The sequence below is a fragment of the Trichoplusia ni genome, chromosome 6 (assembly GCF_003590095.1).
Source record: "Trichoplusia ni isolate ovarian cell line Hi5 chromosome 6, tn1, whole genome shotgun sequence".
Lineage (NCBI taxonomy): Eukaryota > Metazoa > Arthropoda > Insecta > Lepidoptera > Noctuidae > Trichoplusia > Trichoplusia ni.
The window spans coordinates 7,950,949-7,977,564 of NC_039483.1; the positions used below are offsets into that span (position 1 = coordinate 7,950,949).

The 26,616-nt window shown below is 34.5% G+C and overlaps 2 protein-coding genes across 4 annotated transcripts; both read right to left on the reverse strand.

Annotated features, from left to right (window-relative positions):
• Window positions 1-387: 387 nt before the first annotated feature.
• Window positions 388-9,346, reverse strand: LOC113494756 (mitochondrial glycine transporter B-like). 3 transcript variants are annotated; one of them, XM_026873208.1, is made up of 6 exons: window positions 9,043-9,346; window positions 5,928-6,061; window positions 4,796-5,059; window positions 3,886-4,061; window positions 2,330-2,499; window positions 388-1,557 (listed from the first exon to the last, which is right to left on the reverse strand). In XM_026873208.1, exons 1-6 carry the CDS (start codon window positions 9,187-9,189, stop codon window positions 1,438-1,440), a joined length of 1,011 nt encoding a protein of 336 aa, XP_026729009.1. In that variant the 5' UTR covers window positions 9,190-9,346; the 3' UTR covers window positions 388-1,437. The 3 variants fall into 3 exon arrangements, with proteins under 3 accessions (XP_026729009.1, XP_026729010.1, XP_026729011.1); XM_026873209.1 differs by lacking the exon at window positions 9,043-9,346 and adding an exon at window positions 7,078-7,477; XM_026873210.1 differs by lacking the exon at window positions 9,043-9,346 and adding an exon at window positions 6,202-6,995.
• Window positions 9,347-12,208: 2,862 nt separating this feature from the next.
• LOC113494779 (myophilin) lies at window positions 12,209-25,091 on the reverse strand. Its single transcript, XM_026873244.1, has 4 exons — window positions 24,874-25,091; window positions 16,229-16,365; window positions 15,181-15,385; window positions 12,209-13,773 (listed from the first exon to the last, which is right to left on the reverse strand). The coding sequence occupies exons 1-4, from the start codon at window positions 24,925-24,927 to the stop codon at window positions 13,603-13,605; spliced, it is 567 nt and encodes a 188-aa protein (XP_026729045.1). The 5' UTR covers window positions 24,928-25,091; the 3' UTR covers window positions 12,209-13,602.
• Between the last annotated feature and the right edge of the window lie 1,525 nt (window positions 25,092-26,616).

A 26,616-nucleotide genomic window follows, 5' to 3' on the forward strand; every position in this document is an offset into this window, starting at 1 on the left:
TTAATGCTGTCCCGATATGTATATTCCAACGGCTTCCTACTCTATCTATCGATTATTTTGGATACTAGGAATATAACTTTAATAATCTTCTTAAAAATAACAAATCTATTTATCTGTAGTGGGTAACCATAATATAATTTCAAATGCTCCAAATAGCTAAGCCCCAAAACTCAAGAAGGTAGTTAGCAATGGTCTAAAAGCCGCGTTCATAGTTAAATACTATAGAATGAAACTAAAGACCGAGTATTGCTAGTATTGCTAGCCCTATCCATTAGTGGACAAGTTGAACTGGTAAAAAAAACAATTGATGAATGAGAGTGGATGAATGAAAGGGATGCCTTTGCTTGCCATCCATAGCTAAATAAAAGAGGCAAAGAAACAAAAAAAATGTGTATAAGTTTTTTTTATTTATTTAAAATAAAATCAATATAGGTACATTGGTATACTGTACACTTAAATAAACTAAATCAGATACATGTTATCAGACCATTTTGACATTTCACATTTTAAAGATGGCGGATATAACTTTGACAAGGCGGCAAATGCAAAGAATAAAAAATGGCACTGATATGTCTAACAATAAAAACTTAATGGTTAATAGAAAATATCTATTGGTTTTAGTCTATTGTTATAAACAGTACGTTTTTCAAAATCTGACCGTTAACTTCAACTCATTTACTCGCGACACTATGTGTGCGTGTGATTGACAGCGACTGTTTATTTTTAAAGCTTTATTTTGTGTGAGTAGCACACGAAAGCTGTATTAGTACACAACATCACTGTATATTTACACCGGTACACACACATGACGACACGAGTGAAGATGAGTTGAATTTACTGTACAAAGTTATATCCGTTGACTATTTTATGAAGCTACGATAAACCCGTAGGAATTCAGTATTTTTACATTTGTTATAAGAAAATATTTTAGTCCGTGTAAGTTTATAATTGACATACACGCGACTTAGTACATTTTATCTTATTATATCAGTTATCAGAGCACAAAACAAAATAAATATCAAAAATGGTCTGCAAAACAGCTGTACTGTAAATACTAAAACATCAAAAATAGTCTAAAATCTCCCTCTAGTCTACATAATAAAGTGCTATCTAAATAAAATTGTCTAACAAAGTAAATATGAAAACGATTACAAATCAAAAATACTTAAGAACAAAGAACAAACTGATAAATAAACTTAAAGCGTACAATATTCGATTATAGGCAGATGAAGTATCTAGGAACATAAGATAATGGTAGGGGGCCTACCACCACGTCAACGTAACACCGTAGCAGCTGAGGGATAGAGACAACACTACGCCTTGTAGAGCGCCATCTCTGTTCCACAACTGGAACAGTGGCACATTATGCTGGTAGGACCCCAGTGCTTCCCCAAATAATAATATCACAATTATTGAGATTACGATTAATAATTAATCTCATTTTAAACCGATCGATCTTGTGATCTCTTCGAAGACGGTCCATGCCATTGCCGCCATTAATGTGCGTCGCAGCATTCTCGGTACCGCACCTTTGAAGTAACCCTTTATGCCGTATGTCTGTAACCAAGGAAAATATACGATTAACTATGAAAAAATGTTATCAATATTAAGTAGGTACATTCTAATCAGGGATCCAGAAAGTTCTCTAATTATGTTATTCTATCTTATCTACACTAAATATATACCTATATTTATGTAGGTAGGTATTTATTGGTAAGAACTTTAAATATTGTGAGGAAGGCATTGACAAAATAATAAACCTAAACATATATTAAACCAGGACCTAACTAAAATATCCATATATGTATGTTTTCAAGATAACCTATGTAAAGGTTGAGTCAATCGATTAAAAAAGTCAATATCGATAATATATTGACATCGGCCTCGTCTGTATATTATTATACCTGCTTCAAGTATTAAAAAACTTCGCGCGTTCCAAATTAAATGCCAATTAGAGACATATTTACTTATCAAGATCACGAACCTTTAACACTAAGTTTAAAACGAATTTCCGATACAGATATAATTTAATGAAGTAGGTATTTATGTTTTCAAATTAATATACTATACTATTATTACAATAATAAAAAGTCGAAGCCAAACTGCTTCTACAAAAATCACAATTTTCGCCGGTACTAAAGATCAACGAAGGAGAACAAGAAGAGTGTTTCTTGTTATAAGATTGGACACCAAGCTACATTCTAACTAACCATTGAATTAAAAGAAAAATCTTAACTAGCAAAAAGTCACCTTATTGCCGTGTATTAAGGTAAGTTTTACTTTGACTGTGGACAGAAACTAGTATAATATTAGAACATGTAATTCTTACCTGTTGTATGTGTACGGCTGCACTGAACGCATTCGGGAACTTGTGCGGGTACAGCTGCATCTTAGTTTTCAGCACATCGGCCGGGTTGGTGGCGAGGGACGCCGCTATTCCTGCCACGATCCCGCAGCTGAAGTGTACCACACTCGCTGCACTGGGAGACTGCATCCATTCTGTACGACAAAGAAAATATATTATTAGTTTTAAAAGGTTTTTTTTCTTGTTATTGTAGGCAAAGGATTATTTGGTTTAAAGGAAGCTACAAGTCTGTGTTCTACTATGTAGATACTGAATTTAAATAATAATGTTTACTCATGATTAATCTATAAAAAAACAAAATCGAAAAAAAGTTCCTTAAAAAAAGAAAAATGTGGGACGAAGGACCAGCATTTTATTTTAGCTGTACCTAAGAAACTAAGTACACAATCATGTCGTTACTATGAACACACATCTACATAGGCGAATTTTATTGATTGATATAATTAATTATACCTACACCATTAGCATGGTCTCATGTTTAAAGATTGTGTGTCACGTTTGCAAAACATAGAGGGAACGTTATGTATGAAACGTTCTACTAATGCATGTTTGTTATCTACAAATGATAATACTGTATCGATGCGTAACTAATTTCAATACGTCATGCACTGTTTATTAAACATTAAGACTACGTATTTTGTCGAACGATTTGAATAAATATTTTTATTTAAATCTAAATATAAGCTTTAGTTATATACGTAGGCATAATAAGAAACTACGTATCTAAGTGGGAAATGCGTCATCAAAGTTAGTTAAAAAACTTAGACCAAGAAAATACTGTCGATAGATTTTTTTGGCAATTATTTATTATTCTACGATTTGACTCCTTTAGTAAGCAATATAACTTGACCCTCTACTTATAAATATAGTTGTGACTCTTGGCTATAACCAAGGTGAATATATTTTCACAACATAATAAATGAATGTCTTTATTTTATAAAAAGTCATGTTTAAAAAAAAGCTATTTAAAAGTTGTTTATAATGAAAAACATGTGCTGACGTTTTTAATCGATGAAAAACAAGATAAATACTATCTAAGATAAAATCTAATTATTTTATGACAAATAAGTAGGTATGGCGTGATCTTATCGTTGTAAAAATACCGTTTTAGCATTCTATACGTTATTAAGTAACTAATACAAATAATTTAGTATGTGTTCTTAACGTAATCAATTATTTATTAGTCATTATCTAGTGTAGACTGTATTGGGGAATTAGGAACATATTGACTTTCCAAAGTCTATGTACCTACAACACTTATTTATACATTGAACGTTTAAGTCTGTAACTACGCGTCGAAGTTTTGATAAACTTATCAGATAGTTTCATATGACATAGAATTGTAGATAATTAACCTATTTTTTGACTGCGATATAAGGTTTTGCCATGTATGATGAAATATTGGGTAAATTGTCGTAAGACAGCCACTGATAACGAAAAAATTATGTTAATCCTATCCGGATCTAAGGACCAAAATCTTAATTTATTGTATAAAAGGACCAAAAGGACTAATTTCTTACCTTTAGGCACAGCTTGTTTGGTTTGCGAGTAGAACATGAGGTACAGTCCAGAGAAAGGCGCGTCTCTAGCTAAGGTTGGTCCTAACCCACACGACAAGCCGCGGATTCCCTCCGCTTTGTAAATGGCCTTCAATGCACCACCCAGACTGTTGTATTTGTACACTCCAGACTCGTATCTGAAGAAATAAATTAAAAATTGATAATTATTAATTGAAATGTTTCGTAAACTAGAAGTTAAGTGTATTCGAAATGATTCAGCACGCAATTTCTTATGGTAGGTACTGCCTTTTACGTAGCAAAAATCGTTTGAATGAAAAATTAACATATTTATACTTAATTAACATTACAGCGCAGTAGCCCCTTGGTTTGTGCCAGAACTTAACCATTGTTAGCAGAGTGACCTCTGACTTGATGACATGATTTAATGTTACTTGCGATACGCAATTCTAATCGGATATTAACATACAGTGAGGACAATGAACATATAATCATATTTAGATCGCATTAAACGATTGCACATTGCTGAATAACAAAAGGTGTGCATATCTTTCATTTGACGTCAGAAAAAGACAAGCCTACAACAATTATCAGGCGATCAGTTTTATATCATGGAAAAATCCAAGATAAAAAAATAGTACACGGTCAAAAAATATTTTTCTTTTTTTTATAGATTTTATCGCAATCGAACTTTATTTTTTAATCGAATGGTAGAAACGATAAACTTATATACATTTAACATCAATATTGATGATAAGAAAGGTAGTTGCCTGTTTTGTTGAACCTTAATATGGTCTCCCTAAATACCATACGTAAATATTTGTATATTATAGTTTAACTCAATTTTTCAGCATCTATTTAGAATGTTTCATTGGTTGTACTACACATTAAACAATTTTAGATGATTTCTCACCTAGTCTTTATCACAGTAATGGGTATCAGAGCCACACCGCTCATGGTCCTAGCTACGACTCCCAGCGTGACGGCTTCCAAGGCTCCGAGGTCGCCATTCGTCTTCCCCATCTTGGATTTCAACCATTGCAGGGATGAGAAGTAGATGCCGACCCCTGGCACGCAGCGTGCGATGGATGGCACCATGCCCCTCCACAGACCCACTATTTGATCCTGTCTGATGATGTTCGAGAAGATTGTCATCATCCCGGGTTGGATTCGGCTGCTGTAAGCAAAAAAATGATGTTTAGAATTGTGGAAACTGAACGTGATATGCAGGATATAAAATGCAAGGTATGGTCTGATAAGTGGAGTTAGTTATGATCTCTAATGGGTATTTTATGGACGGACAAAAGACTGAAAGTTGTTCCATTGATCAAAGATGTCTGGAATCTAGCGGGAATAGTTCCTAGAATCGATCTAGATTTAATATAAGTCTCTGTTTAGTCTTCTAGTGATAATGTAGGTATGATAAATAGAGAAAGCTTTGTTCCCCCGCGAAAATCATTAAAGATAGCAACTTGATCTGCCCTGGGGCTATCTAATTAGATTTGAAATAACTAATTACAGAACTTAAGAAAACCATTATCAGTAACTATTATACTGAAGAAGATAAAATATAAACTTTAGCGACCGCGGAAAATGTTAATGAATCATTAGCAGTTTAAGGAAGCAAATAATATCTATTATCCAATCATTACGAGACGATTGTTGATTTGGCGAGACACTATCAATGTCAATGTTAAGGATATGTTCAATGTTAACAGTAATTACGGAATTATCTAATGTACCTATAGTAATTAATAAACAAAATTAATAATCAGGCGTTGGCCATTCATCGTACCTACGCTAGCACCATCGCAACAAGATATTGTGTAATCTGTTACTAGCTCTAGTAGGTAATAAGTACCGGCTTTTTGTTTCTGGAATTTTCGACAAGCCTCCTACCTCTGAAATTTTCTTATAGAAACTTACATAGTTGCTAAGAACTTTTTAGATTGTCTAAATCAGATGAACAGAACTTGAACTGCTTAAATTGAGAGTGCATCAGAGATTATGAAGGTAATTCGTGGAATCATTCTAGTTCTACTTACTTGACAGTCGCCGCAACAACATGTTGGCTCGGGTTCTGCAGGCGGGTCTTCACTAAGTCAAGCGGCTGGAACAGTATAGTGCTGAATGTTCCGGAGAAAGAGCCCGCGAGAAATGCTTTGAACACCGGGTGGTACTGTAAACAATTTTATCTTGGTTAATATAAAGGCTCGTGTAATCAACGCCATGCAGATACACTCTGACCCTCACACGAGTCGCAAGTGAGTTAACTTCGTGATAAAATCGAACTTTATAAAATAGAGCAAAGATTCTTACGTTTGCCACAATATCCATTCTGGTATATATTCAATTCCTTCTTTTTAGATGGAAACTGATCCTTTGTCAGGTGATGTCTTTAGAGTAGATTCCGAACTTGTAGTATTCAAATTGAAATAGCCAATGGCACAAAGAACTTTTAAACTTAAATAGCTTTTGGTATGATCCTAGATCGTATCCGAATAGTCTGAATAGTAGATAGGGTTGATGCGGTATTTCAAAGCAATGGTCATTTTTTGCAATACAGCGCTCGAGTAATGCATGTATGCTAATGCCACTGTAAATTTTAAAAGAAACTTTGATCCTGCAAAAACGACGTTCACAGGGGTTTTGTAGCACTTTTATAGAGTCCACTTAGAGTCACACAGAGAGAACTTAGTAGGGAGAAAGAAAATCACGGTCAACGAACTTAGCCATGAGGACTGAGATAACTGAACAGCAACAAGATTACGCGGGAAAACTTAGTTGAAGAATAATATGTTAAGAATACGAGCGCACTGATAGCTTGATGAGCGTTAACTGAGCTAGTACATGCGAGGCGATAAGTGTCGTTCATTTATATATGGTGTTATCAGCGGCAGACGGGGGACGTGGGCATCGCGGGTGACCGAGGTGGAAGGTCGCGCTCGTCCACCCCACATGATAATAAGTATCCGTGCCTACTGACTAGGGGGTAATGAGTCGCTCTGATAACGTAGGGTCGCCACTAACAAGGATAATGGCACTGTCCATGCGTCCATGCGGATGACTTTAAAGATACCAATTACTGGCACTAATTATAAAATTAATAATTTGGTTTTGAGTCAAATTTTAAGTAAGCTACATACAGCAATTTTTTGGGCAGATATTAGTTATAAATAAATAATAAACACTTACGGAGAGAAAATCACCCACAACAAAGTTTAATTCTTTAACCATCACAAAGCACAGTACAGCACGAAAAAAATCACAACACTTTTGAATCGACGTCAATAAGTACTAAAGTATAAATAAATAAATTAGGCTAGTGCGGGGGTATTTATAGATTTACAAGTAGGTAGGTATCTACGCAGAAACGCTAGTGCAACAATTATCAAAGTGACATTATAATTATTGATAATATTAGTATACGCCCATATATTCCGATAGCAAATGTGAATAACAAGTATCTAAATAAATAACTTGCGTAGTTAATTCATTTGCTTCGTGATTAATTACTTGATAATCGTTTCGGTGGGGTCTCGTATCGATCAACAAACATGCTTATGACGTGATTACGGTCATTTGACAAAAATAACAGCTGCAATACCTACTGTTTGAATATAGAGGTAATAAGAAGCATGTATTACCTATATTGGATGTCTTGGTGTATGTAAATTAAATGTTTTTAATATTCCCCACAACATTCAATTTAACACAAGGATTAAATTCCATAAGGCGAGTTTTTTTTTAATTAACAGTTTGACGTGCCAAACTGTTAGAAAATGTTTACTTGTTTATTTTATTTACTTTTTGTGAAGGAAATATCCAGTCAAGGTTTGGACGATAGACTGCTTCTTTTTGCTTTTAATCCTTTTAAATAAAAATTCATACTTTTTTTTGGATACTTTATGACTGAAAAATGATATTAAACTTAAATTATGATTAAATGAATGAAATACTAAGTTGTTTGCACGAAAACAAATGATGTTAATGTAGGCTAATACAGGGCTTGGTTCGGAAGTCATCGCTAATTATGTAGCTCATTGCATGTTTAATTCCAGATTCAATATTGAGTGATGCCGTATCCTATTACACCTTATTGTACTAACTTTAAATTATGAAACTGGTATTCTATTCTATTAGGAATATTAGAAGTATTGTGTAACTTAATGGAAATTAAGGTTTCAATAGCCAAACAAATACTGCAGTTGAATTGAATTGAATTTCTAAAGTAACGTTATTTTGTAATATGCTTTTCAGCAGCTTATGCATAGTTCAATCCTTTATACACACATTAAGTTAGACTAAAACTGAAAGGACCGGGCCAGTGTCCCAAGAGGACAACCAATATGAACAAAAGGACCAATTTTAGTCTAGAATTAATAAAATACATGATAACAAAACAAGAACTACAGTTAGTAATATTGTTGTTAATATGTAAATTGTATCATCATGTATAAAATATATATATATAAAAGTATCATCCCTAATTATTATAATAAAGACAATTGAACTACTGTTCAAATATGGTCTGATAATGAAATCATTAAAACGGTCTAAGCAAATACAACAGATCAAGGGTCACCAACACAAGACTGTTGAGCACATTCATTGCTCTTATCAGTTTTAATATACCATGGTCAATAGTATATAGAATTGTGGATATAATATACATATTAGCTTGCTTAACATTGCTTAATATAAAATATTGAAGTAGGTACTCATTATATTTAAAAAATCATTGTTGCTCCATTCAGCTTGTATCTGAATTACATAATTTACTTTTACTAACCAATGCAGACATGCTTTTTCCAAGAGTTTCAAAATTTTATATTTAGTGTGTGGTACACAGAAGCATGATAGAAAAAAAGTATGTGTGATTGATTGATTGACTTTCAATAAGAATTATAAATAATAATCAACCTGATACTGAAAGATAATAGTGTAAACAAAAACTATGGAGTAAGTATGTTAATTTTGTAAATAATGCACAATTTAACTTTACCGTTAATACGTAAGCATACTGGTAAGTATTGTGGTGACGTTGACGAGTAAATTCATATTAGGAAAAACACTGGCCCGAGGAATCGCGCCATTCCTGATAAGGTCATAGAGGACGCATTATTATCGAGACAAACAACACCGCAGGGGGCCACTTACATCGCTATCGGACCGGTTCAAGTCAGGCGGCTCTGGCGTCGTGTCAATCGCCCATCCATTTCCACAAAATGTCGACGCCGCTCGCGACATTTTATTAAACAATGTTAGTCCCAAATACTTAACCTCACAAACATTTTTATTGCACATTTGTGCCAATATTTCAATTGTGCAACATATAATTATCAGTTATATCTGTCTTTATAATGACGAATAGATGCCGATATAAGATTATCCACCGATAGTAACGTGAAAAGTAATTTCATAAACATGTTTACATTTCAGTCCGAAAACATCTAGATTGTTCTTGTCTGTAAATTGTGCCAATTGAGATATCAGCTGATTTTCAGCCGAATCCTGACCAATCAGAATCCTAGATTTTGCTTCTACTGACATAAGCCGGCTTGGTCCGTGTAAAGGAGAACTAACCTATTTCTGGAAAATTTGACATTGACATCCTTTTGACACTGAAGGTACTAAGTGATGACCAATACGCCTATATTGCGTTCAAAATTGAAAATACATTTGAAGAAAATAATCCTTTTTTATTCTATAATTTGTAATATGTTACGTTTTGCTTGCAGTTACAGAATTCCTTCTACTTATTCTTGAATAGGGTTTTTTAACTTCTTTAGCACTTTAACTGAAGTGATTAATTAATTCCAAGCAATTTAAAAAAAAATTGTTGGCTCCAGAGTATTCAATGATTTCTCGGAAACCGTAATATGTTATTGATAAAGTTATTTTGTTTAAGACTTTAATTGGAGTATTTAAACAAAAAAAAACTGACGACTTTATCACTGTAACCTACCTACATACATGCGTATAAAGATATATTTTGAAGAAGGTTATCGTATGTCCTGTCTACAATGAAGTCTTTATGATAACAGTCCGTTGGGGGTATGACTGTATATTAATGTAATAAACATCACGTGATAACCACGATGATTTAAATGTCTTGAAGACCAAGAAAGTTATAATTATAACTTTAATGATCGCCCTCGTATCAAGGCAACAATAATAACAACGGAATAATTACAATTAGAGAAAACTTTCTGTAATTAAATACCGAATAATATTGAAAAAAGATGTTCGGGTATTTGTAGGTTTATTCGTCTATAAATACTTGTAATTATGTAGGTCACTCAAATTCTTACAGCTGAGTCCTGTCCTGTCCAAGTCCTGTAACTTAGTGCATCAGAATTAAATCTGAGAGCTATTTAAATCAAGGTAACATTGAAGCTTAAAAAAAAACATCTTTATAATGTTTCTTTCTCGTTATTAGAGAAAAGACCAACATACTACATTGAATGATGAAACTAGTTTGACCCTACATAATCAGAAAGTCGATTGTAGTAACTATGCAAGTTTCTTTTGTTTTAGGAATATAAATAATTAGACATTTAAATCGAGCGATGCGCAGCTGTTTCAGACCTTTAAAACATATCTACTAATTAGTTTAACTCCTATTTTTTTTATAATCCAACGATATTATGTTTCTTATATGTATAGAACATCGATTTAATATTTATGTATAATACTTACATCCTTAATTATTTTGTGAAGTAAATGTTATTTACATAACCTTAGCCTACCCTTGTTTTGTTGATTGTATTATAATTATGTAGGTACAACTGCTGTTGATAATATATTGTTTCTCAAAGAAGATCCGAAACGATTTTACGGTTGAATGCTGTTTTTGTACCTACTCTCCACATTTACTTGGATAATGATGCATTTATTTAAATAATGATGCAAGTAAGAAGTAATTTTTCCAATAGTCTTATTTTCATCAAGAGAAACCTATGCGGGGTCTAACTTGAACAGGCGAAGAGATGTGATAAAAATACCGTTCACATCTAGAGTGCTTTATAATATCGGAAAGCTTGTTAGAACAGCTTATTAGGGATTATATTACTAATGCGATGGACCTAGAGTATTTCATAGTACAAAGTCCATTTTCATAATTTTCCATTACCTAGTTTACCTACCTATCTCTCGTCAGCTATCGAAAGCTTTTTATCAATTACGTGTGTTCGAAATAGGCTATTAATTAGATTAGTTCTTGTTGATAGAGATGGTTTAAATTACATGATGTCATAGTGGTTAGTAACAGTAGACTCCGTCGGTCATATGTCCGTCGGCTGTATGTAAGTGTACGAGCACTGAAAATTGATTATCTTACAATTGTTTTTATAACCTTTATGACCAATTGTGTGATACCTAGTGTTCTGTAAAACAAATAAACGCCTACTAAAATTATTGTAGCAAGTAATCACAGCTTTTGCATGGAACACTAAATCGTTTATTCACAATAAACGGCCAGGCGTTGTTATGGGTTCTTGTCTGCAGAGTTTCTTGTCTCTTGAATAGTTTCCCTAATGCATTGCGTTGGGGAAAACAGATGTCTGTAACAGTTCAGTCTAACTTTATAAGGTGTTGATAGGTAGCCTGGCAGATTTCTGGAGACAACCAAAAATCGCAGTAGTCTACAACCTGAAGTTAAAAAAAAGACGATTAATGACGTTATGTAACAAACGCCCGGTTTAGCTTTGCTTGTGCTTATAGCGCAGAATAGTTTCAAGTTATCCTTCCCATGACAATGCGGAAACTATGAAATTCAAATTAATCCATGACCTCCGATTAAATATACATTCATGACTCGTTACATGTCGAGAGTATTGTTTACGATGCGAACACTATAAGCATAAGAAATAGGATTTCAAGTTACCAACGGCTGACATCTAATAAATAATTTGAATCGGAATATACCTACAATTTGTTGGTCTCTTTGATGGCTGTAGGTTAGTCTTTAAATAACCGGTCAAGTGCGAATCAGAACCGCAGAGAGTTCCGTACAAATAGGCTATAGAAATACAAGGTTAGGATGCGGATGTAGAACCGTAACAACAGTTGTTTGATCTTAATCTTTGTGATAGAGGAGACATAAATTTTCGATTATTTGTGAAACTTTTAACTGTCCAGCTGTCACTGCTCATGAGATACATAATAATGAATGACTGAGTATAAAAGCCTCAGTAATAGGGTTCGATTTTTACCTTTTGGGTAAGGAACCCTAATACTCGGAGACATAAACAACCCTTCAAGTAATAGTGTTGCATAATACGTCGTAGAGTGACGTGAAATAAGGGTAAAATTAAATACACAATTAGTTTACTTAAATTTTATTAATCTACGTACTTCCATAAAGTATTAAGTACTTCATGAAACTTACACAACTATAATTACGCGTCGTCATAGAATATATACGTAACTATATGAAAATATAGGTATAGAATGTAGTATAAAATCATTAATCACAGTGTGTACTAACATACTAGACAAGTAAATATGGAATGATTAATTTCTTTTTTAATAAATAAAACAAAATAGAAGGGCAACCCTGATTTAAAGTCAAAAGCGATTATACATAAGTTGTTAGACACCTTTTCAAACATAGTCTCTCAGCTCCTATGGAGCTCGAAGGCACAAGTATTACTATAAAAGAATTTATAATTCTAATAATTGTACTGTTTTAATAACATTTTTTATAATAAGAACGTTGTGTGTGCGACGTTATTGGCACATTTCTAAATATATGTATTGTGAAGCAAACAAAAAAAATGTAAACTTAAAAACAACCAGTTAATATCAAATGCTAGCTGACTTAAACTTATTAAGTATAAATTAGATATAAACGGCACAAACATTGTGGAATGATTTCGGAATGAATTTTTCGAAGTGATAAAAGGTAGGTATAAATTTCAAACTGCAATATCTTAGTCTTTATAAAAGTTTTTGCGTCAAGTCGTATCGTCAATCTTTATTTAAGACACGTAGATAATTGCAGATGGACCCAAAGAGATTCAAAAAGAGATAATTATAGTACTCCATCTATTTAAAATTATTAAGTAATTTGAATCTATAAGTACTGCACTATGTATTTTATTATTCGATTCGTGTGAACATAAGAATGATTTTAACAAGAACACAGTCAATAATTTTATCCTAATTATGTTACATATTTTTAATTACTTTTGTAATTTAACGTCAAAGAGTCAACGCTGTTAATTAAAACAAGAATTTAATTGCTATAGTTGTTGATTTATAGGTTATATTCTAACACCAAGAGTCGAAATATATAAAATTTTCTTATTAAAATCATTCCTATTAACACTGATCTGAGTGTACATACAGGTTAGGTAGAACTAAATTGACAGCACGCCATATTGAAACAACAACGAGATTTTTAAGAACAATTTGGTTGCCGTGCATTGGCGTGTAGTTCTACCTTTCAATGCTTAGCGTGTTCAACAGATACGAGAGCTCAAGCGCTTAAAAGCAAGATGGCGACTGTTTATTTATCTCCGATATTTAAAAAGGATTTACGAGATATTTGTTATTCAGTGTTTTATTTTTTTAATTGGTCATTCATGGAGATTTACAGTAATGAAAAGTCAGCCATTAAAAAAATTGCGTTTAAGGAAGCCGAGTCATTACTGAACATTGCTTGTCAGTGCTGACTAAACTCGTATCCGCTGAACGAAGCCATGGCTGACTCGTTTACATGTGCCTCGTGTTGCCGAAGTTAATGCCGCTCTGGGTGGCTCCCTTGTTGGAGCCGTACTGCAGTGAGATGACTCCCTGTCCAGCCCTGAGCTGCTCCTCCGAGAAGTTCCTCACATTCTTCTCTGATTCCTTTGGTCCTATCGAAGGCTTGCCGTAGTTTCCAGCCTGGAATTAAAAAAGGTTACAATAAGTAAGGGATAGAATGACTACGTGACCTTTTACGAGCTGATGTCCTTAAGCAAGAACGAAACTTAGGAGAGTGGTGTTCCAAAATGTTTGTACATCCCGCTTGACAATGAAAAAGGCATCATAAAACCTAATGTCTTCATCCTGTGCTTTGTTCTTGAATGCGGCTGCTATGGAATCGAGATTGTTCCTTATCTCGTTTCCAGTAACTAGTTAAAGAACTTATTGAAGGCAGGCATGATAACTTGGATTGTCTGACACAGTGATAGTGATTTTAAACTCGTCATTAAAACTGGACCAAACTGAACGAATTCAAGTTATAGACGTGCACTTACAATTACTCGCCTAATTGCTGATTGCCATTTGTTCCGTCAATTACTTGGATATGAACCATGAAATTGTATTTAAAAGGTAGACGCTGGCAAACAGTTTGTAGCTAACGTTTTCCCATGTTTAGTAAAATTTCTTTAAGGGGAATTACTTTGGGACTCTGTATAATAACCATTCTGTCGAACCATTGTTCCTTTTTAGGTGCATAAGGTGATATGGGTACAGTCCCTTTATAAATGTCTATGGGTCTTTGTTACCTGATAATAAATGATTTATTATTATTTTATTATTATTATTTCCTTTATTTCATTAAAATACATATAAATTACATTTTTAAATATATATAAAAAACAACATACATTTAAAAATATAAAAAATAGTGTCCAACCGGCAACGGGTACAGGGCCCAAGCTGCCGGTGGTCAGGGCTCCAGAGAGAGGAACCTCCTCACGATGCGCGCCGTGTCCAGAAGTACCGCTTTCTGAATCAAACCCTTGACCCAGACGCCCAACGAGAGCCTCCGAAGATGTTGATCGAGGCTCTTGGCTATTAAGCCATTGGCACTTACGACTATCGGGACAATGATTGCCGAGTCCACCTCCCACAAGTCGACAACCTCGTGAGCTAAATCCAAATATTTCAATTGTTTTTCTTTTTCTGCTTTCACGAGGTTCTCGTCATTACAAAGCTATACGACAAATTTGACTTATAAGTCATTGTACATTGAAATAACCTTGTGAGGTTAATTTAAAGATACATTTTATTGGATTGACCGCATTAGTGTATAAGTATGTTTAACACTTATTTTTGTCCTTTTATATACTTTATGTTACTGGTTATATATTTTATGTAGGTCAGTATATCATATTGAAGCCGTCAGAACTAAATAAATACGAGGAAAGGACTTTTTTTCAACGGTTTTATTTCCCGATAAAATCCTAGCATTGCATAGCCTTTTAACATTTTCGCAATCGATTCCTTTTGTAGATTCCTAATTTTATTTTCCAGTTATTTTTTTTTTATTTAAGTACAAGTTAACTTTTAAGTAATAATTACCTTTCGGCCAAGTGACTGCAGGCAAATGACGACCGAGTTTAGGTTTTGCCTCTCCCACAAGTCGACTGTCTGGAAGGTTTCCTGTGCCGGCACGCCGAGCGTTTTCGCGGCTTCGAGGAAAGCGTTGATGTTCTCCATACATTTGAACGCCATCTTGGACACGTTTACTTTCTTCACCATGTTCGGCTGAATGTTGTTTACAAGCCTGGAATTAAGTTTATACAAATAAGTCGATGTTACGCAAGTTTATGTTGACAGATAATTTTGGGAGGTCAGCAGTGACTATTAAGGCCTGATTAAGATGATAATGTAATTATTGTTGAACAGTATTATAGTGAATGTTTTCGGCAGAACTTGTGATTATACAAGATTCATATTAGTCCTCCAACTAGATACCTTCATACTATGTTTGAAGTTTTTTTTTTAACGGAAAGAGTTGCTTAAAGTTATATTATAAAACGAACTGTATCTTAGTGTGCCCCATTAGCTGTGACGCAGCCGTTTGATGTTGCAGTTACCGCCAGGTCAAGTCGCGACCTCCTTGTATCAGATAACGAGTTCATTTGATCGACTAGATTAGCAGCTGTATCAGGCTTTATGCAAGAAAGAAACTTAGGTAACTGATGTTTAAGATTAAAATATCTGTTTCTCTCTACATGTTTCTTAAGACGAAGAAAAAAATGCTTTTTCGGTTGTGTCGTTGCACATGGCTGTGTTGGAGCGCTCGACAAATCCAAGGTGAATGGTCCAAAACCCGGCGCGTAGTCTTTTCGAATTTTGTGGGTATTACAAAATAATTTTTGCCTTCTAAAATAGTGAAGGAAAACATCGTAAAGAATCTGAGATTTTTTGTGGGCTGTGCCTAAACCGCGTCAAGCCTAATTGTGTCAAAAAAAATAACAATACCAGGTTGTAAATCGTCCTCACAAACAGAGGAAGAAGCAGTTATTAGTATGTGACCAACAAGTTCCTAGATTCCAATTTATTAGCAAAGAAAAAATTACAGCTTAGCCTAGCAGTTTGCTGTGCCGTTTTCTTTTCAACTTACTTGCACAATATGGTTCCGTCTTTAAGCACTTCGTAGAAGTTGTCCATGTCTCCAGAGGTGTTCTCTGGCTCACCGATGATGGCCTGTATCCATTCTAGGCACTCCTGTGCAAGCTCCTCGCTGTATTTGCTGTTGATCTGTAAACAAAAAAAGCATATCTTAAGTCTTTGTTGGCTGAAGGTTGTACTTTTTTTGAAAGGGCGAATTTCGGCGGGTCTGTTGATTGGAGACCGAAGAAAAATTATCAAGCGACTATTCTTTTGAGACGTCTTAGTGATTGTAGAGTGAAGATATTAACACAAGTGAATACATTTTTTAATCTTAACGTTGAAGTTAAGACTTCTGTTTTGTTAAGAACACAAAATTTTGAATAATGATCAAAATGTTCTTATTTTGGCTTTTAATCATTTTTATTGAATAACGCCTCAGAGCAAAGACTATAAAACCTCGAGTGTAAAACTGTCACTTTTACGTTTACTCTAAACCATTCTCATCTTAGTACGCAGTAGTTAGGGTTAGTTTATGGCATGAGGGCTTATCAACTTCAGCCAGACTTTATTGAAAGACCCTAAGTAATTGAACTACAAGTAGGGTTGTCGAATCGTCGAAACAAACAATTTGAAAAATTATTGAATATACCAAGTTTCCTGCACGTCATGTTTTATTAGTGTTGTATTTCACTCCGAGTTAATTCAATATCAAATATTTGACTCATAATAATTGATTTGCAACCTTTTTCCATTAAGCTTTCCCCCTTCATTATGATGCAACGATTAGCTCTGTCATTTCCCGTCTAGACGAAAAACGTTATTAGATATATTAGTATTTACTACGAATAATAAAATCAGTTTTATCTTCAAAATTATGCATAAGTTTTCCCAAAAACTTATGCATAATTTTCTTTCGTGGAAGTTAATAGTGGAATAAGTCCAGGGTCAGTTAAAACAAGTTGCTTCAAGACGGAAATTAAAAAATAGCGTCAGAATGGTGACAACCCTGTACAACCAAAGAGGTTAATCGACACACCCATGTCTGGATGTCTGAAAAAGTATCGGCCCTCACAACTCTTTATAAGATTGGATACTAAATTAGGTAACTAATACTGTAGAATCTACTTTTGTATAACATTTTACCTTAATCAATTTGCCACACCGTAGTATAAAACTGGCCAGTAAATGATCCACTGTTAGGCAACGGACTCCTAATATAAATAAGAAACATTTTCCTTAAAACACGTAATTTCTATAAATTGTTAATTCTTATATTATCATGTAATACAAGTAAATAGCCCTCAAGGTAAATCAACAACCAGATAATTTAGGTCAATTCGCGTACGTTCAAAATGGCAGAAAAGAAGGCCATATACATTTTAGATAACACCAGAATGTTAAGTACTTAATTGTTTTTTGGCAATGGCATAGTCGTCGACAGCCATAGTTTTGTTACTGAATAAATACTTAGTATAAAATGACAGATTATTTAAAAATAGGTTTTAGTTGTTTATGTGTTTTTTTTTTGTAATGGAACAGCTTCCAGTAATGTCAACTTGGCGAAATAGCAAAGTAAATGCTGTTATGCTATAGTTTTCATAGATTTATACTATAGGTTATGTATGATAGTTGATATGAAAAAGCGAAGTCTCCCAATGCAGGCATTACTTTGACTATCGGGAGGCTCTAATCACAGTTCTGTTTAATAATATGTAACTTTGCCGAACAAATAAAAGGTTTTTCTTTTCGAAAAGACTTTTAAGGTCTTCTTTTCTATACCATTTCTTTACTTGTGTAGATACTACTACTATTTATGTTGATAAATACCATAGAAATTGCTACCCAATGCTCAGTGAAAATTGTACGTAATCCAAGCGCAAATCGATTCGTCGCACTTGTTACATCGTATGCACATTTTAAAGTAAACGAACGGCTTTACTTGTTAATGTTATTTCCCAATACAACATAAATTTTAATTCATTTTACAAGCGTCTTTATTGCTAAGGAATTAAGATTTACAATCCTTTATCATGTTAAGTATCATTTTGATGTTAAAGCCGTTATACGTGTGAAATGCGTTACTGCAGGAAAGAGAAATCTTTTAATTTATTTTCTGAGAATATTGTATAAGTTGGTTGAACTGCAATATGCAAAGTATGGTATGACACCTTTTACGGCACTCACTATCGGACCGAGTTAATGACAAAGCATGTTTTCTTTCGACATCGGCAGTTATGTACACACTGTAGTACGCCTTTCTACAAGTAAACAGCCGGTAATAATTTTATAATTAATCGATCACACAAAATTGTTGACGGGAATAAAAAAAAAATAATTTAATGCATTGTTTGAAGGCTCCTGCTTTCTGCCCAACTAAAATATATTTTTATTGGTAGGTTATCGAAAACGGATGTAAGGAAATATTGCTTCTTTCTAATATCCGTTTTTGATGTGTATATTTTTGAACGAACAGTCAAATAGAAATAAACTATTACTTTACTACTATTATTAACGATCAATGTTAAAGAATACGATGCGGGTACAAATCAAAGTGATTCACCCATTTTTGAAAAAGAAACCTATTTAATCCTTTTATGTTTTTTTGATAAAACAATGTTTGGTATATTCCCAAAAGTATCATTTCATATGTAGGTCATGTACAAAGTTCCTATTAAAACTATGTTGAAATCCATTCAATAGAACAGCTCAACAAGTGGTCATTCGTTAATAATAATGTACATAAATCATGTATGCACAACATAATAATTAGTCATAGTTAACGCGTCTATTTTAATCACAATTGTGATACAGACGACTAGGAAAATTCTGTATTGGTTGAGAACAATAGAGTAAGGAAATAACAGCATTTTAAGAGAATGATATTTGCCTACAGGATCTGGGCCCCGATTCTGCTACTTTACAATGGCCGACTGAATGGCTTCTGACTACCTGTAACGACTGTCAAAGAAGTAGGAATAACAGCCGGGACCCACAATTTAACGTGCCTTCCGAAACACGGAGGAACTCGCTATGACAAAGATGGTCACCCATCTACGGACCAACCGCGTCAAGCATAGCTTAACCTGTGATCGAATCACTTATGCGGTTATAGCACAGCCATGAGCTCCTCATTGAAAATTCATTGTATTTACCTTGAGTGAACCATCCCATACTAAATTTCCAATTATTGTGTAAGAAAAATGCTTAGAGAACACGAAAGTATCGTTTTGAGCCAATTTTCATTCATTCATCGGCCATTGTAAATAGCAGAATTGGGGCCCTGTTTGAACGGTGTTGTATTTTCTATGTTCTATTCCTTTTTTCTGTAACTCATTTGTTCCATGTTACCTCTAGGTGCTGCTAGAGGTAGACGTAGCACAAAATGAGTACCAGCAGAAATACTGTCTATGACAATTTCAATTGCCTACCTGACCATACATCACGGCCTGGTGATGTATGGTCAAATAGGCGATTGGACAGCAGAACCGCAATAAAGGGAGTTTAGTTTGTCCCTTTGGATACGTTATCTGAAACAGTATGTGCAAATGTGCATCCCATAACCTTTAATTTAATAATGTCGGATTGTTGTTATATAACTTATACGGGAAATGGCATTTCAATGTTTGCATTAGCGAATATCAACTGACTGGCCGTCAAGGTCGTATTGATAAGAAATGAGCGAATGGTTTAATATAGTCTCGTTTACCAGCGGCCTGGCTTAGCCAAGTAGCTACATAATTATAATGTGTTTATCACAAATAATTTAATTACATAGTTTTAACTGCTGTATACTGATAAGGTAATGTTTAGACAGTTTGTTACGTTATATTTTTATTATTTCGAGGTAATTAAAAATAACTGCGGAGAAAAGAGGAGCCTCTATTAAGTTTACTAAGTAAGCAGTTAGTAGACTCGTTGATAATTTAGTATGTGTTTTTTGTGAAAAGTATTGTTTTCATGTTTTATTCTTTGACTGAGAGATTTAAGAAGAAAATCGTCTTACATACCTTCAAAAAAATTTAATAGTCATTTCATTTGCCACCGTTCATTAATTATTAATCACCGAAACGCTATAAATAAAATAATCATATAGCAGGCAATTCAAATAATTTAAAATTAAACTTTTGATACACAATATAGTAAAATCAGCTAAACAATTATTGTTGGAATAGTATTTTGTTTACTCGGAATTTTATTTCGATTTATTTCGAGTGACACGGTCTTTATAGGAACCATGACTGGGTTTCGCCGAAGTACGTTCTTATTCAGAATTTTGTCTTTTCCCTATTCCTCGGAGAAATTTCCCATTACTTCCCTCAGGTGAAATTGGCAATAGACTTCAATTTTCCATTTTTATGACCAACTTCACATCCCATCCTATTATAAGGTGCTTATTGGCAAAAACGACACAATGCTTTCTATTCGGGAACAAGACTTCATCGTAATGAAATTTACTTTGTTTGAGTGTTGTTTGATAATTTTAATTATCGTAAAAATATGTTGGCTAAGTATTTTTGTGACTGATAGTTCTCTTCGTGACTATAATGAAATAATTGAAGATGAAACGTGCCAATAGCTATCTTAATTATCAATAGCTTTGTTGTATATTAAGCAATATTATTTCGTATTATTGATAAAACTGTAAAATAATTGTTTTCATTGTCAACATTTTTTACGGTTAAGGTACGGTAAACGTATTAAAAAGGGACCTGGTACATACACTAAGCAAAATATAATTTGATGATTTAGTCGAAAGCTCATGATTTTACTACTGACTAATTTGTAACTGGAATTATTAAATGATTAATAGTTTCGGTACTCCACGTAATCGATACAAAGGTACTTATTTAATGACTGTTCATAAAATGACATCAGGGCCAAATCCAGTACCAATATCCTTGAATAATGACACATTTAGTAATAAATACGATGAAATAACCGAATCTTCCAGTACAATAGATAGTATACAACCAAAAACAACTCTTGCGCACGATGCCGGTGACGTAATACGAGAAGGATTCAAACGTGACTCAGAGTCCGGTATGCCAGACTTCGGTAACAGAAAAAAAACCGTGTCTCACAACCTGCTTTGTAAAGACGATTCGTTTTCGGTTGCTTAAAGATACATTGTATTTAGTTACCATGCCGGTAGTATTCCACTCTTATTATGGTTTGTAATTAAAGTTTCTGAATTTAAATTTGTTGTAGATGGGGTCAAGCTAGCCAGTCCCTTTCATTAATATTCTACAGGGTTATCTAATTTGTGTTCGAGGTTCGAGGAAGTTGTTTCTTGTATGCAACGTCCGTTCCAACTATTTTGGTGCACTACGCGTTTAAAGGGTCCACCAATTAATCTGATTGACGTGCATTTGTTTTCTCTTCGTATTTAGAACTAAACAGCACATTTATCTAAAACATTATTGAATTTATTTAATCAGCTCGTTCGTTAACATTATTATCAACCTAAACAAAAGGTCGTTGTGTGAATTATTTAATTAGGTTAGTTTAGATAGCCACGGAAGCCAGTTGGTTGGCAACTAAAATAGCTAATTTCACTGATATGAATACAATGCTCTCTAATTATTTACCACATGAAGTCATGCTATGGTCTAAATAGTACTCATTCATTGCGCATTTGACCCCTCCTTTTAAGGATCACTCCGGACATGGGCAGATGGAAAACGAGGCCGAGAAGGATAAGATTGCGAATATCAATACTAATGTAATGATATTAAAGCGTTCATTCACTGCTAATCGCCATACGGCCATACACGGTGTAGTTACAAAAACGTATGATGCCATAAATAACTATGATTCAATGTCAACGGCTTCAGGCTTTTGACGCACGGAGTCCTCATGTTGTGAAATCATTTTGGATCAACCGAAGAATATTACAGCTAATCAATTATACGATATGCTTAATATAATTTATGATAAACTGTTTAAATATTCTGTCTCGGGCCATCGTCAGTAAGCAAAGGCTCCAACATCGACATGTAAGGAGACAGGAATGGGGCCACCGTGCGAGGCCGCTGTCAGGCGCGGTCAATGCAATGCAACCAGTATTAATTTGCAAAAATGGGGATAATTTCAAGTACCTCGAAGGCGGTAATGTAGCTAACATTGCACTATACTACAAGCAACAACTTATAGCTACTAAATCAGCGTTTTGCGAAGTATTAGTATTTAGAAGTATTATATTTCCAGTCAGGCCACACAAGTGGTAATGTGATCCGTCAGTTTTTGTTAATTTCAGCAAGGACGTGGCTAGGATTAGCGTCTGTGCGGGATTGATTAATAAATCCACCATGTGTTTATACATTTGTGTCAATTTATGATCGAAAAGTAGATTTATAGCATTTAAGATTTGTTATAAGTAGTGTGGACTGTCTTCTTTTTTGATTTCATAGAGATCTATGTGTACTGCAATTGTTTCTTCGTCATAATAATATGTTGTTATTCCAGGAAGTTAATGACTAAGGGAAAAGGAGAGTGCACCTTCTATGAGACCAACTCATTTTCAGATTGCAAGAAAAATAGATTTTATTCTTCTTATCTTCTTAAAGAGAAATTTGGTCAGGTGTCAATCTCGAACATATGGTTGTGTTGAAAGTGGCCTGCATTTAAGCCATATAAATGAGTCCTGCGTAAAGGCCATACCTTATTAGGTGTGGTGCGGTGTTGTAACAGACCCAAGCCTTATATGAGTCATCGTCTCGTTGAATTAGTATAAAGTAAACTCTTTTGAGCTTATTGAACATCTGTTTCGCAAAACATATTCGTGAGGGTCCCATCTATTACATATTTCGTGACTAATGTCGAATGCCTTATATGATTCCGAAATCAGGTACTTTGTGGTTTCTATTATTAACTATTCAGAGGATATAGAATGTTGTGTTAGAAGTCTTATTGTAACTGTAAGTCCGTAATTAGAAGAGAGTAACTAATACATATAAACGTCCATCCGTTTGACCTGCATACTCGTTATACTGATAAGGTGCATAGCGTCACGTACCTGTTTGTCAGTCAGAAAACATACATTTTGGTATTCATTAGCCGAGTCAATATTATTTTGGTAGAAAATCTTTCATTTTGCTTCCACCTGCCTACACTTACACGGGGAGCCACAAACCGGTTGTAAATGCAGTGTTGAGTGATCCTCCTTGACCTACATGCGCGCCTGGTACGTTAGCAGGAAGAAAGGGGTCCTGACAGAAATAATAACGAGATTCAAATTTTAACGGAATGTAATTGTCCAACGGTAACTTTAACTTGAGTGGAAATGGGCAAAATTAATATTTATCAAGACGACAGAGGCATGGTTGGCAGAGCGTAAGGATGGCAGAGCATTGACCGTTAAGGTGCTATACGTTGTTTAATCTACGTAAAAACTATGCGAGTTATTATTTGTGAAGTTTATTATTAAACCCGAGATACATCTGAACGGTTCAAACACGTTACCATAATTTTAACGACAATTTTAAGTTAGTATGATGATTACGAAGCGCTCTTTGTAGATGTCACAATAGATGATAAAATAAATTGCTTAATTATTAAAGGCGACGGTCGAATCTCGATGTTTTAATGGTAAGCAAACATTGACATTAAAGTGACAACGAGAATGGATACCGTCTAGTGTTTTTAAGTATATTTTAATAAATGATTCATCTTTAACCTTGCTTCAATGCAAACATGTGATGCGGCTATCCGTCACTCGTATTTAAATGCTAAACCAAGCCATTTGTATACAAGGTATTCACTTCAAATTTCCTTGGAATGTAGATAGAATTGCACTTTTATTAAACATCATTGATTTATATCTAGGGTTCCAATTATCAAGCGAATTTGCTTGTACTTTACTCAGGCCTGAAACCTCATATTTCAGTCCTGTTTAAAGTACCGTGGTACCGAATTCAAGAAACTGCCTAAAAATGAAATATCATTTCGTACATACCTACTTTTTGTAACAAAACCGATTTATGAACTAAAAGCAATAATCCAATTGGATACACAGAAGAAACTAGCCGTAACTACAATACAATCATTATTTTTGTAAACGTTTTTAATCCGTCGCTTCAACGGCTCGCATTGAGAACAACAATTATCATAATAATGCATCATTCGTTTGATAATCGTGTTTATCATTGCGTTATTTACATTATTTGGTAAGCTAGTATTAGTGTACGATGCAAGTACCACGTGTGTGATTAAGTACTTGATTTTAAATCCGAAGCACGGGACTGCCTGCATTATTGATTGTAATGCTAATGGGGACTTGCGAAGGCAGGTAATAAAATGTTGACCCCAAAAGGGTAAACCTGGACTTGCGGATTCAGCATTCGCATTTCACATGAAGCTGTTAATGCATAAGTAAAGGGATTAGCTTGTACTGGTCATGGTTACATGAAATATTCATGAACATCTGTCCCATACTTCTCATGTTATAGTCGCGCCATCTGTTCCCATAAGTAGGTCACGGCTGAGTCCTTGTAACACAATTCTGGACCTCACAGCATCCCAAATCAATAATCTAGCCGGGCTACACGATCTGTTTACGTAGAACCACTCCCACATCACACACTATAGAATAAAACCGAACTACAGAATATGGGCGGTTAATAACTCTCATTGAAATGATCTAAGTTCAAAACTTACCTTTCTCTGAGCCTCCGCGGCAAATCCAGACTTAGCAGCCCTGTTGTTGGCCATGTTTGACTTTGAACTATCTAAGAGCAAGCTAATATAAATAATAAATTAAATCACAGACACGGTGTACGCCGTGAAGTCACTGTGTACAGAATGTAAACAGGCGCGCGGGTCAACACGACACGACCAAGTCACACGGAGTCCGATGTGTGAGTGTGTGCTGATGAATGACATCATGCAGCGCGCCGCGCGCCGCCGCTGCCGGCCGGTACACGAGCCTGCGCTAGGCAGGGGACAAACCTGTCGATAAATCTTATGCACTCGACAAAAACTTGTTTTCAGTGACTTGCAAATTACACTAACCGCTTTTAGATTGAAGTTTTTAAATTTCTTAACTTAAAAACTCGCGTCGTAGATTTTATAGAAAAAGTATGTGATGTTGAAAGTTAAGACAACATGAAGGATGCAGTTTTGATATTGTAAATATGATCTTTGATAAGTCATACAATATAACGATTTTATAATCACATTGCAAAATCAACTTTTGTCGAATATCAATGATAAAATTTTTTAATCACAATAGGTATAAATATTCTTGTTTATCGATATCTCGCACGCTCCTCACTAAAAGCTCGAAATGTAAAACGAAAACCAAGTAAGGAATACAATGAGAGCGAGTGACGACACGATATAATACCATCTCTTTTCATCGTCTCGCTGAAATGGCGGCAACTTGCCGAGTGATCCAACCTCCATGCATTGTAGGCTATAGCCGCTATAGGTAAGTTCTTGGGGTTTTGTACGAACGTTTGAGTGTGCCTCTAACACAACTCAACTCCTAACTTATACGTTTCCTAGAAGTTAAGTGAACTAGGCGCCTACTTCCTTATACGTATTTCTGAGACCTGTAGAATGTTTGGCATAGCTATGTGCTAACAGTACTTAGCACGAAACACTATTGCAGGTCGTTAAAACGTTAACAACGAAATACCTAGCCTATACCTATCCTAATAGGTACTTTACTGATCCTATAAATACGCCATCAGCTCCATCAGGGTCGTAATGAACTGATAACAAGTTTTATTGAGACTTTAAGAATTCTCTTCAATTTAACGAAAACAGGGCCACTTAAAAAAATACGTCGACTAATCGCGTGGTAAAGAAATAAATGCACTCAAACAAATAAAATATTTATGCAGGAAATTAATGACATACCTAAGCGACAAACGATAAAGTCCCCAACTTAGCCCAAAATGTCTAAATCCTTACTGACAGAAGCACGCTATTAAGTGTTGTATTCCTATACATATTAAGTTTAAATTTTATCAACAAGAATGACATGACTGTACAGGTTTCCTCGTTATTCTTCCGTCTGAGCTCTGACGTCATTCTACGATTATGTATGTACAATACACAGTGCATCTCTGTCCTCCGGCTACTATTGCTATGTGCTATTGGACTATTTAAAGATTTATAATCCTATCTTGCCTAGAACGTAGGTTATACCATTTTTTTTAATTTGGCTATAGATATGCCTACTGGGGAAAATTATATGTGGGTACTCGCTTCTAATTTGTATCCTTTCGCTATGTGGATTACGGTAAACATTATCACCTTAATGTATATTGTAATTACTATTCTGTTGACTTACCAATTATGTACTTTGAAAATCTAACCTCCAAAATTTATAGGTCGTTAAACCTGATGCTTTGAGAAAATAAATTGGAATGCATTCAATCAGAGTGCACGGTA

Coding starts and splice junctions, on each gene's coding strand:
- LOC113494756 (XM_026873208.1), bottom strand. CDS start 9,189: ATGTGCAATAAAAATGTTTGTGAGGTTAAGTATTTGGGACTAACATTG. Junction 6,062..9,042: donor TGAACCGGTCCGATAGCGAT/GTAAGTGGCCCC, acceptor AATTGTTTACAG/TACCACCCGGTGTTCAAAGC. Junction 4,062..4,795: donor ATTACTGTGATAAAGACTAG/GTGAGAAATCAT, acceptor TTATTTCTTCAG/ATACGAGTCTGGAGTGTACA.
- LOC113494779 (XM_026873244.1), bottom strand. CDS start 24,927: ATGGCCAACAACAGGGCTGCTAAGTCTGGATTTGCCGCGGAGGCTCAG. Junction 16,366..24,873: donor CCGCGGAGGCTCAGAGAAAG/GTAAGTTTTGAA, acceptor TTTTGTTTACAG/ATCAACAGCAAATACAGCGA. Junction 13,774..15,180: donor TGCAGTCACTTGGCCGAAAG/GTAATTATTACT, acceptor TTTTAATTCCAG/GCTGGAAACTACGGCAAGCC.